The following is a 15,181-nucleotide window of genomic DNA, read 5'->3' as shown; positions in this document are numbered from 1 at the left end:
GTAGAGATTGTTTTGTAGAAAGTCCTAAAATAAGCCATGGTGAATATTCTGGAGAAGGTCAGTTAAGACTTTTTTGTGGGCCTATTAGGGAGGGGGAAGATGAGAAGGCAGGGTTGAGAGCAGCTAGGGTGGATCTAAGAATGAAGAAGGAGATGTGAAAGAATAATGGGAAAGGGGTAAGGACTCTGCCATTTGCTCTTCCTGGACCTGGTCAAGGACCTGTTCACATTCTGCAAGCTGTTCCTTAATCTTTATTTTATCTATTAACAAAGCATCTTTAACCAGTCTCCATAAAGAGAAAGTGGCGATTGGGATACTTTCCGGACCTTGATCCCTCAACAATCTTTGTAAATCACATCTGACCTGATCCCAATCATTGTTATTAAGAAATCCCCCTGTCAGAAACCAAGGACATGCCTGGGCAATAACTTCAACGAATTCTGTTACAGTTTTTGTTTTTATTCCTGTTCCTTGTGTGTTCAGCAGCTCCCTGAGTTCGTTGGCCAGACGAACTTTTGCTGCTGAGTTACCCATGGTTCCTTATTTAAGTTGCAACTTTTTCCCCCTTCTCTTATGGAAGGTCTCTTTTTCTTATGGAAGGACCCCTTCTTCTAATGGAAGGCTTCCAGTCTCTTTACTTTATGGAAGGACCCCTTCTGCTTATGGAAGGCTTCCAGTCTCTTTACTTTATGGAAGGACCCCTTCTGCTTATGGAAGGCTTCCAGTCTCTTTACTTTATGGAAGGACCCCTTCTGCTTATGGAAGGCTTCCAGTCCCCCCTCTCCGTGGAGGGAGCCCCCGTCCGCTTACCTCCTCTTTCAGGTCTCGGTGGGACCTCCAAACTGCCGCGTCCGGCAGAAATGGACCGAGTCCGGCGGGAGACGTCGGGGTTAAAAGATTTCACAGGACACCAAGGTTCTTCATCCAGGGAGAGTCTGTCTTTATTATCTCAGCTCATACTTATATATTTCTTTCAGACAGAATGGAAAGTTACTGGTAGGCGGAAGCAAGGACGGAGGGGGGCAGGTGGTCCTTGTCGACTCATACTAAGCCTTCAACCAGGAACCTTATCAGACCCAAGCAGGTCAGGACGTTCCCACATGACTGTTAAGGGCTGAATAATATGGAAACAGACACCACAAATCCTTCAAGGCCTTGTGAGCTGGCCTCTTTGACGTGCACAACAAGAAACCAGGGCTGGATCCAAGCCCTGGGGGCCGGGGGGAGTCCGTGCCAGCAGTGTGCTTCATAGAGAAGTTTCCTTTGGGATGTCAAAACCCTGGAAAGTTCATTCTTTTCTCTTCAGCTCACAAAGCAGCAGACTTTCCACAGCATGAAGTTATTTAGAACAATTGTAAATGGTCCTTAAATGACATCCTCATCTTTCATTTATTGTTTTCAAAAATCCTGCCTTGTACCCTAGCAAGATTTCTATGAATGAGCTTCTTAAAAAAAAATCCCATGGAAAATTCCATCTGGCACTTAAAAATCAAGGAGGCAAAGAACAATTGATTTCTGTGCAGTTGTCTTCTAGCTGCATTTCTGTAAGCTGAGATGCATTTGCTATCTTAAATGGATGTTTTGGTAGGATTGTCCCATTGGTACTCATTCATCTGCACATTTTTAATGAACAACAACTCTGTTCCAGGCACTATGCTTGCAACAGTGGATGTACATACAGATTGTTTCTGTTCTCAGTAATGGATAACTTTGGAGACATGACAATAAATATATGACTTTATCTGTATACATAAGAAATGCATGGTAAATGCCAAATGAAAATAGACACTAGGTGGAAAAAAATCCCATGATATTGAGTTATAGTCCATGTGAAACAGCACACTCTTGACACAAAAAATCTCATCAGTTACAATTTTGGAGGGAAAGCTCAAAGGTTACAGTATCAGTAAACTTAGCAGAAGGCCACAGGCTGGGTAATGTTTAGATAGTGAAGCTTCTTGAGACTTTTTGACTTCTTTATGAAATTTGTGATAATGATATTCTCTTGAGGGTAAGATCAAATCAGGACCCTGATCTCCCAAGTAGAAGCTAACCATCCTTTACAACCACATCATCCTGAAATTATTTTCTTTCTTTTGGTTGCATAGATGGTTTATAGCAAATCATTTATTTGAATTTAGTGTCTGGGGTCTGGGTACAACTTCCTATTTGGTCACAATGCCATCTAGCAGCCACTGTATATAAATTAAGGAACAACAAAAAATTGCATTTTTGCAGACAAACAACTCAGCAGGGTGGGTATGTGCCTAGGATTTCTCAGTGGGTTTTTTCAAGGACAAGAGCCACGTCTCCTTCCTTGGACAGGCTTTGCTCTGAGGTAGAGAGAGGCTGATTTCTCAAAAATGGTGTCACATCAATTTCTCACCATCTCAAAATTTTAAAAAACTATGAAAAATTGAGCAATGAGACCCATTCATTAGACTGAGAAAATTTCAGTCTCCTTTAAAATACTTTCAAGTTTTCAATGATTTAAACTTTCAGTTCTGAGACCCCTGCTTTTTTTCCCTTATATCACACTTGGTAAGATGCCACATAAGTGTATCCATGAACATTTTTCAAAAGTGGGAACTATTGGGATAATGTGGGACAAAATTATCAAGGGATGTTGTAAACATTTTATTTCCTGTATCTTTATTAAATTGTTTTGTATCTTTACTATGTTAAAGCTAAAGTAGGTTCTAATTCTGAGCCCTGAGTTTCTGATATATCATAAAATAAAAAAAATGAATTTAAGTCAAAGTATTAGTTATTCCTTTTAAAATCCTAAAATCATTCCCTGAATTGATGATTTATAAATAAGCATAAATTTAAAACAGCAGCATGCTGGGGGATGAAGAAGGCTTGCTTTATATAGCTTCCTTTTGTAAGTCATATATCATACATTTATAATTTCTGGTATGAATATAATTGCTAATAAACATCTTTATTTTTCTTCAACCATAGATCTGTAATGGAAAGGGTAAATGCAAACAGTTCACATCGAAAGACTCCTGGAGAAGTTACAAGTGGGCTACTTTTCCCTCCAGTTTCAAACAATTCCAAATACTGGAAGGATAGTTATATATGTATGTCACTTGGTTTTACCTGGAAGTATGACTACATGTGATAAAAATACCCCAAACAAGGATATAGATTATAGATCAGAAATGTTTACTCTATGATCCTGAAATTAACTTTGGATCTATTTTCTCCTTCCAACAATACAGCTGTGGTTGACTGTCAACAACCCTTGCACTTTGTGTCATATTCTTGGAGAAGTACCTCCTCCCTCCCCTCCCCACCCTTGATACACATATCCACACAGAAAAGCAGACAAGATTCAGTATATTTAAGTTTTATTTGAAAGCCCACATTTCTTAACTTAGAGATACCTATATTCTATAGAAGAATTTTTTTTCTCTCTTACAATGTTTAGACTGGCCCAATATCAGGGAAAATGTCCTTGGATTATAGCCATGGTAAGGTTTTACTTAATGCTTATGAAAGCACGGACCGCCTCCCCAAATTCCTCTGATAAGCTTCAGTAAGTATAATCACTACATTCAGTTTCAAAGGTCAAACTTAGCTTCTCGGAAATCTAAGCCAGTACCTGCAGTGCAGGGTCCGGCAGTTATTGTGGCTACTTACAGAAAAAAGCCAAGGGGAGAGAGTAACTTCTCCAGGAGAGGGGTGGTCTCTGCTCCACCCCCACCTTATCTCCTCACACAGGACTGGCCAACTGGCCTAAGAGTCCTTGAACTCTACGTGTCTATTTACTCTGCGGGTGCCTGAGCATGTACCTTCTTGCCCCTAAGGTTTGTCCTTTTTTCTTGACTCAAGAAAATATTTTAAAATTGTGCCTGTTTCTTTTTCTCTGCAATGAATGAACTGACTACTTCAAATTTTTCTTTGAAAGTTACTTACCTGGAGTAACTGGAGGAATAGGGAGTATGACTGGAGGAATAGCAGTAATATTCAGGATTTTTTTTTTAAAGTTTCATTTTGTATTAGAAAAGTAAAGAATAGCCTTTATTAGGAAAAATAGGAAAAAAGATATTTCCATATGCAGTCAGCCGTTCAGAGCCGTGGGTTCTATAACCATGGATTCCATCAATTGCAGATTAAAAATGTTTAAAAAATAATTATTTATACTGAACATGCACAGGCATTTTCCTTCTTGTCATCATTCTATAAACATAGTATAAAAACTATTTATATTGTGTTTATATTGCATTAGTTAATATAAATAATCTAGAGATGACAAACTACAGGATTGTGTAGATTATATGCAAATACTATACCATTTTATATAATGGGCTCAAATATCCATAGATTTGGGTATCAAAAGTTTTGATATTGAAATGTGGAAGGGATCCTAGACCCAATTCCCCACGAATACTGAGGGATGGTCATGTGAATTCAAATTGGGGGAGTAGAGATATGTCACATGTTTTAAACTGAAGAAATAATATAAGGAGAGGTCTCTTTCACAAAAAAAAGGAAAGAATACTGTATAAGAGCAACAGATAAATAGCTAAAAAGAATACAGATGCTCTTTCCTTTAAAGAGTCCCAGATTATTTATACTGACAGAGTAACAAATGTTAGCCTAACATTTCCTTTAAGAACAGATTATTATAGGAAAGCAAAAAAAAAAAAAATAGAGTTGCACATTATAAATTGGTCACTGTGATGCTTACATAATATATCAAAAATAGTGGTAAATGGGGAAATTCCAAAAATGTATCCATCCAAGGGATATTAGAATGTCCCATCTTCACTGTGTTCTCCTGCAGAGCTCCAATTCATCCTTCAAGCCTTAGCCCAAAGGTTGAGAAAACAATGTTGAAACTGCCAAGAAGTACCCAGTATCTCCTTTGTGCTCTCTGGCACCCAGCTCATGGCTTTGAAATAATAGTTCCCACTCCTTAGGGATCATTTACATTTGGCTGCTTCCTCTCTCTCAAGAATGTAAGGAGTTTAACTTGTTCCTGTATTCTTGGTGTCTAGCACAGGGATTGGGCACCTATCTATTTAATTAAGCTCTGCCAAGATTTTTTAAGTAGAGCTTATCATGTGTCTATACATGTTTTAAAGACTATATAAAAATCAACGAGTCACTTCTACAAAGATGAAGTAGATATCCTTTTGCTAAGTGTACAAAAAGCCTGGATACTATATATACAACAAATGCAAGAAGACTCTGAATGGTGGAGAGAAGGCGGAAGACAGGATAGGGGCCTCAGGACCCAAGAAATAACACTGGGATGTATTCCCTAAGTTATCTTTCAGCTCATATATCTCAGACTGGAAGCTGAAGAAGTCAACAACCTGCAAACAACAAGAGCAAAGGAGAAAAAGAAATGTCCCAAGAGAGGCCTGCTCTCTTGCCAGCCAATGGGCGAAAAAATGGGTAGCCTAGCATGACATGAAACAAAAGTCATTCTGCTCCAATGAAGCACCACAAAAAGAACCGTGGTCCCCCCATACCAGCAAGGGCTTAGTGGGGAGCCCAGACTTCCAACCTTGACAAGATATAAAGAGGTGTCCCAGATCTCCTGGCAGGGTAAGGGTCAGGGAAGGCTGAGAATAGCAAATTGGGTATTTCATCCTTACCTGGTGATAATGAAGTCATTTCCTCCACCCCAGTCCCAAAGTATAAGTGGAGACCACGTGGGAGCAGTTAACAGGTGCCATGCACATCCCAGTTAAGAAGGGATCAATAGAGAGCTAATGCAGAGCCAAATTCCCACCTTATTTATCTCCTCTCACCCCAAGTGTCAATGGAGGCTGAGTGGGGAACCTGGAATCCTAGCCATACCTGGTAATATGGAGGCAGTGCCCCCAATTTCCCTGCTAGGATGCTATCAGAAAAAAAAAAAAAAAAAACCTAGCAAAAACAGAGAGTTCAAATAAGATCCACAGTCTTATAACAGAATACCTAAAATATAGAGGTTTCAATTAAAAACTATTAATCTTACTAAGAAGCAGGAATTTTTTTCGAAGTTAAAAAAAATAAAGATTCTAACACTGCAATGACAAAGATGTTGTAATGATCTGATGAGAATCGTACAGCAGCCAACGTAAAAATGTTCCAACAAGTAATGAGAACACCCTTGAAACAAATTAAACAAAACAAAACAAAACAACAACAAAAACAGAAAATCTTAGCAAAGAAATAAAAATTCTCAGTAAATAAAAGACATAAAGAAAAATCAAGTAGAAATCTTAGAAGTAAAAAAAATACAAAAGCTGAAATGTAAAAATCAATGCATAGACTCAACAGCAGAATGGATTAAGGTGAAAATGAATCAGGGAACTCTAAAATAGAAAAATGGAAATAACTAAATCTGAACAATGGAGAGAAAAGAGACTGAAAAAAATATACATTCAGAGCTTTAGGAAACTGTGAGACCAAGACAAAAACCAATGAAACTAAGTTATTAAATTAAAATTTCAGTCACAATTTATATTATTTGAAGGTCTTTGCAGTTCATTCCTAGGCAGTTGAAGAATGATTATCAAATGTAGGACACATACAAATCTTTGGTGTACTAATATTATACCTAAATTGGACCCAAGTAGCCTAATGTAGTCTTTGAAGGTTCACAGTTGGAATGAAAGGTTATTGCCAAGTAGTAGGAAAATCAAGTTCATTTTGTCATTTATGGAGCTTCAAAACGAACAGCTGAGCACAGATCAGCTCTGTAGCTGGTGGAGTCATTCTTGCGTACACAGGAAAACATTCCTACCTTTTCTGTGAAAAATGTCACCTTCATATACTCACAAATTCTCTGAGGTTTCACCCAGATAAGACTCAATTTTAACAGTCTTAAAGAACCACATTTAGGGCTATTTTCAGCCTCTGTTAATTATGAACACTATGGAAATATTTTTTTGTACAAACATAGAGTAAAATTTTAAATTTGGTAAATACACCAAACTCACAGGTGTTAGAGACATTAAATATAAAGAAATACAATCCAACTTTAAAAAGCCACAAGATTAATTACTTTGTTTTTGAGGGAGTATAAAGAAAAGGAAGAAATAGGACCTCAGAAATATTTTGATTTCCACTATTTCTTTTTTGTTTAAAACTAAAAACAAAGAAACTCCAAATGAAAAGGAATCTAGAGCCACTTGTAAATTCTTGTTAAGATACTAATGTAACATGGACTATGAAAATTCTATTAATTAGCCTAGTGTTTTCCAACACCATATTTATTACCAATAATATAATTCTACTATCTGGTGTCCAGACAATGTTCACAGCTATTTCTCCCTTAAGAGAAATAGAAGAGCAGTTTAGGTGTGGTCTGTCTTTGAACTTCAATAACACACATAGTTTCTGCACAGAAATTTCTGCAAGACACAATAGAAGCACTCTCCTGCTGCTGTGCTGAGTCCACAAGTTTCCCTGAGATGTCTGAATCACAGAGGATTCTCAGTTCCAACTCTGCTCAACAGTTTCCAAAAAAAAAAAAAAAAAAAGGAATAGCATGGGTAGAGGGCTGTATAAAATATAAGATTGTCTCAAAAAGATTTATGGTGTGTTTTTTTTAATAAAAAAAAATCAGTCTTCTTGACTAAAGGTTGACAAATGTGTTTTCAACTTTAAAATGTCTGAAACTGGCTCTTTTCTTTCTTGATAGAAGCTGAGTCCAGTGATGAGTTCAACGTCTGTGATCCGGGCTCTGTGCAACATAAACAACTCTTCAATCCATGAGGGCTCAAGCTTCTCCTGCTACGAGGATGGAAAACAAAGAAGGAGAATCACCAACAACACTCACTTCGCTTTTCCAATAAGATCTCCCATCTCCCCAGCTTAATCAATTGGGATGTTGCAGTACTCCGAAATGGCAGATGCCATATGAAATTTGACAGAATCCCCACTGTTGAGTAGCTTGTCTTCTAATATATATATATATATATATATAGATATCTAATATGTATATCATATTTGTTCGACTAGTTGTATCAAATTTGGAAAAAATAAAGTAGGCCTGTAACACATGCTTATATATTGCATAGATATTGCAAGAAATGTCACTCGTGTGGGGTTTCAGAGGGTCAAATTCAATGCCCTGATGAATAGCTGACTAAAGAAGACCAAGGATAAATGAGTGAGTGCAACACTCTCTCCTGCTGAGCTCACAGTGGGCCTCAAGATCCTTTTGACCACGGAACTCCAGATATCAACCACACACACACACTCACACCCACACCCTCAGGGTCTGGTATGAAAGTCAAAAATTCTTGCCAACTCAGGTCTGGATTTACTTTATGTAACTTCAGTGAAGGAAAAAAAAAAAAAGAAAAAAGAAAAAAAAGACCTAGGGGTTTGGGAGGGCAATTCAGTAGCACAGTGTGTGTTTAGTACACATAGTGTCCTGAGTTTGATCCCAAGCTCCACAAAAAAGAAAACAACCTCGAAACACAAAAACACCCCAGGAAATGTGGGGAGTACTCTTCCTCATTTGGAAACACTTACCAATTGTTAACATGTGTGCCATTTTAATTTTTAAATCTACAATTTAGAATTCTAAAACTCTAAATATAAAATAATATAAAACAATGGTTTCCAAACACTGGAATGACAACACAACAGGAAATGAGATTTTCATAATAAAGTTATATGTAGACATTTATTTGAAATGTCTAACCACAACGTTAAGACTAATTTATAATAGTGCTGAAAATGTTTATAAAACCAGTTTTTAAGTAAAAAAAAAAATCACACTTCATATAAACTTAGAATTTGGTGATGAGACCATGTGAAGTTTGAATCCAATTTGATTTTGAGTGTCTTTAGCAGAGAACGTGAACTTCTTCAAAGACCTGTCATCTTAGAGGATCAAGACACAATTTCAAAGTCCACATATATTTAAACAGTTGTGTTTTTCTCCACAGTTGTCTGATATAAGACATGCATACAAACATACACACACGTTTAGATATTCAATATGCAAAAGAGATTAATGAAGGCTACTTACTGCACAGCTCTCGCTGTTGTCAGGCCTGTGAGGCAAAATGAAAGCTAAGGTATCTAAGTTTTCACACTGCAAGGGATCCTGGTATTTATTTTTACAACTGGTTAGCACAATGAAGAAGTGAGTTGGAATCAGAATTTCTTGATTACGGATGACTTTGATGTTTCTGTAAAATATGCCAGTATTCACTTTCAGAAGGAAATAATGATCTTCCTTTTAATGAGCACTTTGATAAAACATGTTCTAACAAAGCACATTTAAAACTAAAATTCAATTAAATTATTTATAAGAAGTTAGGTAATCACAGTGTCTGAATATATTCTATTGATTGAAACTAATAATTAGAAGACCCAAATAATTACTTTGTATTGAAATTCAAATTATTTTTTTCAGTTCTACCTAAAGACACTTGAACTGAGATGCTAAGGGAAACAAAAATATTTTTGAACACCTAGCAACAAGATTCTTAGGATTACTGGCAGTTCTCAATAGGTCTTGAAGTTATGAACAAATAGAAGACACAGAGGTAACAGGTGAGGAATTTTTTTTTTTTTTAATTCTAGTTCCTTCAGAGAGGACATGGTGTCATGCATTCTCTTTTGTTTTAACTGGATTTTCTTTCTTACCTTGAAACTTAATTTTTTAAAAATTGCAACCTATTAAGATATTTGAAGCAAAATCTTTAACTTATTATGATTCTCCTATTTCCATTTCTTTTTCTTTTTGCAGTGCTGAGATTGATATTTCCTTTGGTTTTAAAATTGTGGGGTTTTTTCCAGCATCTTTAAAAGTTTAAGGTAGTGGGATGATTATTTTCCAATATGATATTACATGGAATCATAATATATAAAACAGATTAGAACATAGGGCTCTGGTGAAAACTATGAGTGGGAAGCTATGAAGGTCTCTTCCTCTCTATTGCTGAGCTTTGAGGCTGCTTATGTGGGACTTTCATGTATCAAGTTATATAGTAACAAAATTGCAATTTTGCAGACTGATATGATCCCAGATAAATATGGGTAAATAGCAACCCCTAAGTCAGCCTGGGAGAGTAGGAAAATTCTTCCAAGAGGCCATATCTCAGTGGAGTCTTCAGTCTTGTGATCTTGAAAGCAAAATTGCTCCCCCAAATCTTGTAATTATTCTTTAAAAAAAAAAGATAACTAGCTAGCTGGGGATCACTGGCAAAGCCATGGATTTGACCCCTGGAAATGGAAAAAAAAAAAAAAAAGACTAAAATGTTTTCCCATCTCATTTTATAAAAACAGCACCATAAGGAGCTGCTCTATCATTGCCCTCCAGTCAGAGTTGCCTAAAAGCTGTGACCTTAACCCAAAGCCACCAGACTTGAGGCACCATGGTTTTACACTCCTGGCCTCAGGGTATCTGCAGCCACACCATTCAGTTCTTCATCTTCTGCCTGGAAGTCTATGTATTAAGATAGTATCTTAACATTTCACTACACAGAGATCTTAAATACTGAGTTCAGCATTGAAATTGAGCCCAGTAATTACTGATTTGAATCAAAAGGGGGGAAAATATAAGTTCTCTTATCTAAGAACTATTTTGCTGAACACTGAGCAAAACATCAAATTAATCAGAGATTTCATGAGCTTTCAGTGTAGCCAGAAGAGCCTTGTGAGTAGATGTGAATTATACTAGAGAGGAAGGGTTCTGTTACCTCCACAGGACAGTAGTCTCCACTGACAGCTATTTTTAAGGTAATAAAATATGTTCTTACTGCTTCAGAATCTCTGTGGAATCATAATTTCCATCAAAATCAAAGTCGAACACAGGACCGCTGACGACGTTGATGCCATTCCTTTCTTCAGCATACCTTTGCAGGAGGGTGTCATGAAAGTAGCGCCATATGACTGAAACAAGGCAGATGATATAGTTTAAAAAAAATTGTATGCCACATGTGAAATCAGTTCACATCATGATTCAAAATTAATGATTTGCTATAATTAGAGATAAAGTCAAGTTTGACTTAAGTCTTAAATGTGAGTTCCAAAATCCATTGTTTGGCTTTGGTCAAAAGCTGAATTCAATTCTATTTCGGGCATCCCTGCATGTGTGCACTATAATGAACCATTTTGATTATATGTCACGGTTAAATATAACAACATTACAAACACCAAGTAAATTATTCAGATTTATTTAAATATTGAAATATTTACAAGTGTTATAGATCTAAATTAGAGTAAAAATCTCCATATATGCTCTATATTTTGATATTTTATAGAGCAGTTAAAATACGAATGTATATTTACTCTGCAGGAGTCAAGCCACAATGGCTAATGATGATATGAAGTACATTTAAAAACAATAACAATTACCAAGAACTTTCAAATAGTTAAAGAGAGAATCAGACTGAAAGTTAATATAAGTATTAGTTGACTGTATTAGGTAGATAACTTTACGAAAAACTTTATATACTTTTTTATATTAGGATTAAAGCACTTTTATTTTCTAGGTCAGAAAATCTGAAAGAAAACAAAAGAAAGCAAAACCTAAGTGTAGTACATATGATTAATGTTTATCTTATAATTTCTTGCTTTCTTTCTCTGTATATTGTAAACACTATTCTTCTGTGAGTAATGTAGGTGTCATGTTGGGATAAAAAAGAGTGAAATCAATTGAAATATCACCATAACATGTGTTGATAATACTACATAAAAGGAAAAAAGACTCTGATTCTATTTTAAGGAAGATTTGATCATTTCTGAGGACACCAAAAGATTTTTTTAGTTTAGTATTCTTTATGAAACCCAACACAGCCTAATCTCATATCTTTTGGTAGGGTCCCCAGAAACCTCTGCTCTAGGCTAAGGTGGGGAAATCCCCCATCTTTTTTTTACATACTTTTTATAAACATAAAACAGCATCGTCATTAAAATATATCATAATTCTAATTTTTTGAGTCCTATAATTCTCAAAATCAAATAAATCTTTAAGAATGTATTTGATATTCACTCATTTAATTTAGGCCATAAATCCTATTATATTCAGACTATACCTTTATGTACTGAATTTATAAAATATAAAGCTTTTTACCTTGAAAACTCTGGTACATTGGCACTATATTAGTAGTTAGCAAAGCTTCAGAATATATTTGAATTGACTCTTTATTTAATTCTAGAAGGGAAAAAAAGGACAACTTTTTCATCCTACACAAATAACATTCGAAATTATAGTTTCCCCTAGGGGTGACATTTAAAAACATAAGCCAAGTGTCATCTTAAACCTGTAAAACTTTCCCAGGTACCAAGTAAAGGGGAAATGTAATGTATCTGGTCAAGTCCCTTAAAAAAAAAAGTTTTTATATTTTTTCCCTTTTCAAGATGAATTTATCCAAAAAGCAAAAACTTACTAGAAGAGCCTCAGAGTAAACATATGCCTATTTCTACTAAAGTGAATTGTATTTACAATCTTCTTTCCTTAAACTTTTTCATAATCAAATTAAAAAAAAAGACTGATTCATAACAACACCTACTACCCAGAAAAAACCACCATGGGCGGTCTTGCGGGCTGTCTGCCTCAACCTGCTATACAAGGCCGCCTTGTGTGAGCTGCAGGCTTGGCTCCGGTCTCTAGAAGGCAACAGCCAAGTTCTGACTACAGACATTCTGGGGACTGGACTGGATGCTGAGGGTATTTGAGCACCTGGTGTCTTCTGATTTTTACCTTTTAAGGTTGTCTCTAAAAAAGAAACCAAATTTGGCACTTCAAAAGTCCATTCCCGAGGGGGCTCTGCAGCAGTGAACAAGCAGGCATTTGGAAGGCTCCACCTTTACCTAATTCTTTGACAAATCACACTTTATTTTCAAACAATACAGGTATATCTCCTTCCTAAGAACCTGAGGCCGCTTTCCAAGGTCCATTTCCCTATCATGTATGAAAGATTTCTTACCACCCATTTATTTATTTTGTTTATTTATTTGCTGGGGATCAAACCCAGGGCCTTGCGCATGCTGGACAAGTGCTCTACCACTGAGCTACATACACCCCCAGCCCTGTATGAAAAATTAATAAACAAGAAGACAAAAGAAAGCAAGAGAAGAAAAGGGAAGGGCAGGAGGAAGATACTTACGTGGTGGGGCAAGGAACCCATAACTCAGTTTAGCGTTGTTTTTATAAAAGGAACATTTGTGGACAGGACTAAGAGAAACCCGGAAGTCCTTGAAGAGACAGTTGGAAAAGTCTTCTGTAGAGAAACTGTCCTGAAGAACCAAAGGAAAAGAACCATCAGGTACAGGGCACAGGAAGAGAAGAAAATCCCTGGGTAAATAGTAAGAGGTGAGCTGCAGTTGGCTACCTGTCAGTTCACGTCCTTCCCTACTTTCCATTTTCCTCCTGGTATAGTCATCTTTTTTCTAACTGAAACACAAAGATTCTTTACGTTGTTAAGGACACTGTCTGTCAGAGATGTGCAAATATCTTCCTATTCTGCTCTGCTCATTTTGTTTATCGTGTTTTTACCTAAACAGTTTTGGAGATTGGAGTTGGTCTTCCATTTCCAACTATGCAGCCAAAACTTGTTGGGAGAGCCAGCAAGGGAGAAACCTCAGGAACAGCAATGTCTGAATTCACACAGATTCAATGACATCGCAAAACTAAAAAGTTCAAACAGAAACAACAACCTCCATAATTACAGTACTAAACAACAATAGATAGGATAGGGTGCCTACAAAACAGGATGCATGCTGTATATTATGAAAGTCATATAAAAAAAGTGATTAAAGGCAGTCTTTGAAAATTAAAAAAAAATGAAGTTCAAGATACTTTATATAAACACATAAATATGTTTGTATACTATATATCATATGTACTCCAGTGCCCTATCTTTGTACTTACTTACCTACGGAGTAGCGATACTTTTATTAACTCTAACAGCTCTTCTCAATGAAGCACTCTTAAATCCCTTTTCTATCTCTTAAGAGCATCCTACAGCTGACCAATCACTCTTGGTCTCTGAAAGTCTGGTGGGTCTAGCTTAAAATTAATACCAGGTAGGACCTCCTCCCCTGTTCTCTCTCTTTCTAGGACTCCCCATCACCATTCTCTTTCCACCATGGCACTGGGGTGAGGGGCTGGATTAAGGGGAAATGGTGGTCTTTTCCTGGGATATTTGCCCTCACCCCTTTCTACACCCAGCTCCTTGTGTGTTGGTAGGACAGGGAGAGGTGGCTGGCATCTTCCCCTCCAGATGGCATACGTAGCAAAGGGACTGAGCTTCCATGGCTTCCCCATCAATGAGGACCCCCTACGATGTGGGCAGTTGAGGGAAGCACTTGTGCCCATATGCTGTGTATTTAGAAATGAATAATTATGACTAACTGTAAAACTGATTTTATGAAATTATAAATCAGAATCATAAGCTACCAAAACCAGGAGGAGATAGGCAAAGGAGAATCCTGTGCTGCACACACCTTATTTCACAGAGGTCTGCTCTAAATGCATGTCAAAGTCATGTAACTTGTTAGTGGCAGAATTAGAACTGAAATTTAATTTATGTGACTTCCTGTTCAGTATTACCCTCATTTGGGAAAACATAATAGAGATTAACAGTGAGAAACTATGCTTTTAATGTTTTGCTTAATAACTTGAAATAGGTACACATAGTGAAAAGAGGGAACAAATACTTGCATTTCTGTTGACGGTGTAGGATGTCCAGAGGGGCATGAGGAGGTCATGGCTGTATCCACTCACAAACTGGTGCTGATAAAGAAGACAGACACTGTTTTTCTTCTGAAGAAGTCTGGGTCTTCCATATGGTAAAGTGCCAAGGTTGATATTCTCCTCTAGGGTCATAGAAGAAAAATGAGATCACCATTTAAATATAATCAGTGTACATTATATGATGATATGTGATGATACACCCTTCTAACCCTTTCCTCTATTTAAGCATGTTGAAAAATTATTTTTAACTGTAAAACAACAATTAATTACATAGAGCAGAAACATAAACATTTGAAAAATGTGGTCCACTTCAATTTTTGCCTATAAAGATCAATGTGTTTATCAGCATTATCACTAAAGGATAAAACATGAAATTGCTAGGCATTCCAGCTAATTAGGACTTATAGTACTCAAAATATCTTCATTATTTTAATGTCATACTGCAGAAAGCATATAAGGAGACTTGGAACACAAAGGTTCAGAACTGAAATTGAGTCTAAACCCAATGGA

General features: G+C 36.6%; 1 protein-coding gene across 2 annotated transcripts in view; it reads right to left on the bottom strand.

Annotated features, from left to right (window-relative positions):
• Positions 1 to 3,387: 3,387 nt before the first annotated feature.
• Positions 3,388 to 15,181, bottom strand: part of ENPP1 (ectonucleotide pyrophosphatase/phosphodiesterase 1) — a 66,965-nt gene continuing 55,171 nt past the window's right edge. The window contains exons 12-17 of one of the 2 annotated variants that reach the window (XM_081296325.1): positions 14,639 to 14,793; positions 13,083 to 13,212; positions 12,047 to 12,127; positions 10,731 to 10,863; positions 8,993 to 9,155; positions 3,388 to 7,743 (exon numbers count right to left, since the gene is read on the bottom strand). In XM_081296325.1, coding sequence (XP_081152451.1) covers positions 7,573 to 7,743; positions 8,993 to 9,155; positions 10,731 to 10,863; positions 12,047 to 12,127; positions 13,083 to 13,212; positions 14,639 to 14,793 — 833 coding nt within the window. In that variant the 3' untranslated portion in view covers positions 3,388 to 7,572. The remainder of the gene's footprint in view (positions 7,744 to 8,992; positions 9,156 to 10,730; positions 10,864 to 12,046; positions 12,128 to 13,082; positions 13,213 to 14,638; positions 14,794 to 15,181) is intronic. The other variant, XM_081296324.1, reaches the window with a different exon arrangement.

This window comes from Spermophilus citellus (assembly GCF_964194105.1).
Source record: "Spermophilus citellus genome assembly, chromosome: 5".
NCBI lineage: Eukaryota > Metazoa > Chordata > Mammalia > Rodentia > Sciuridae > Spermophilus > Spermophilus citellus.
Note: the sequence above shows the minus strand (reverse complement) of the source record. Positions and strands in the feature narration are given on the sequence as shown.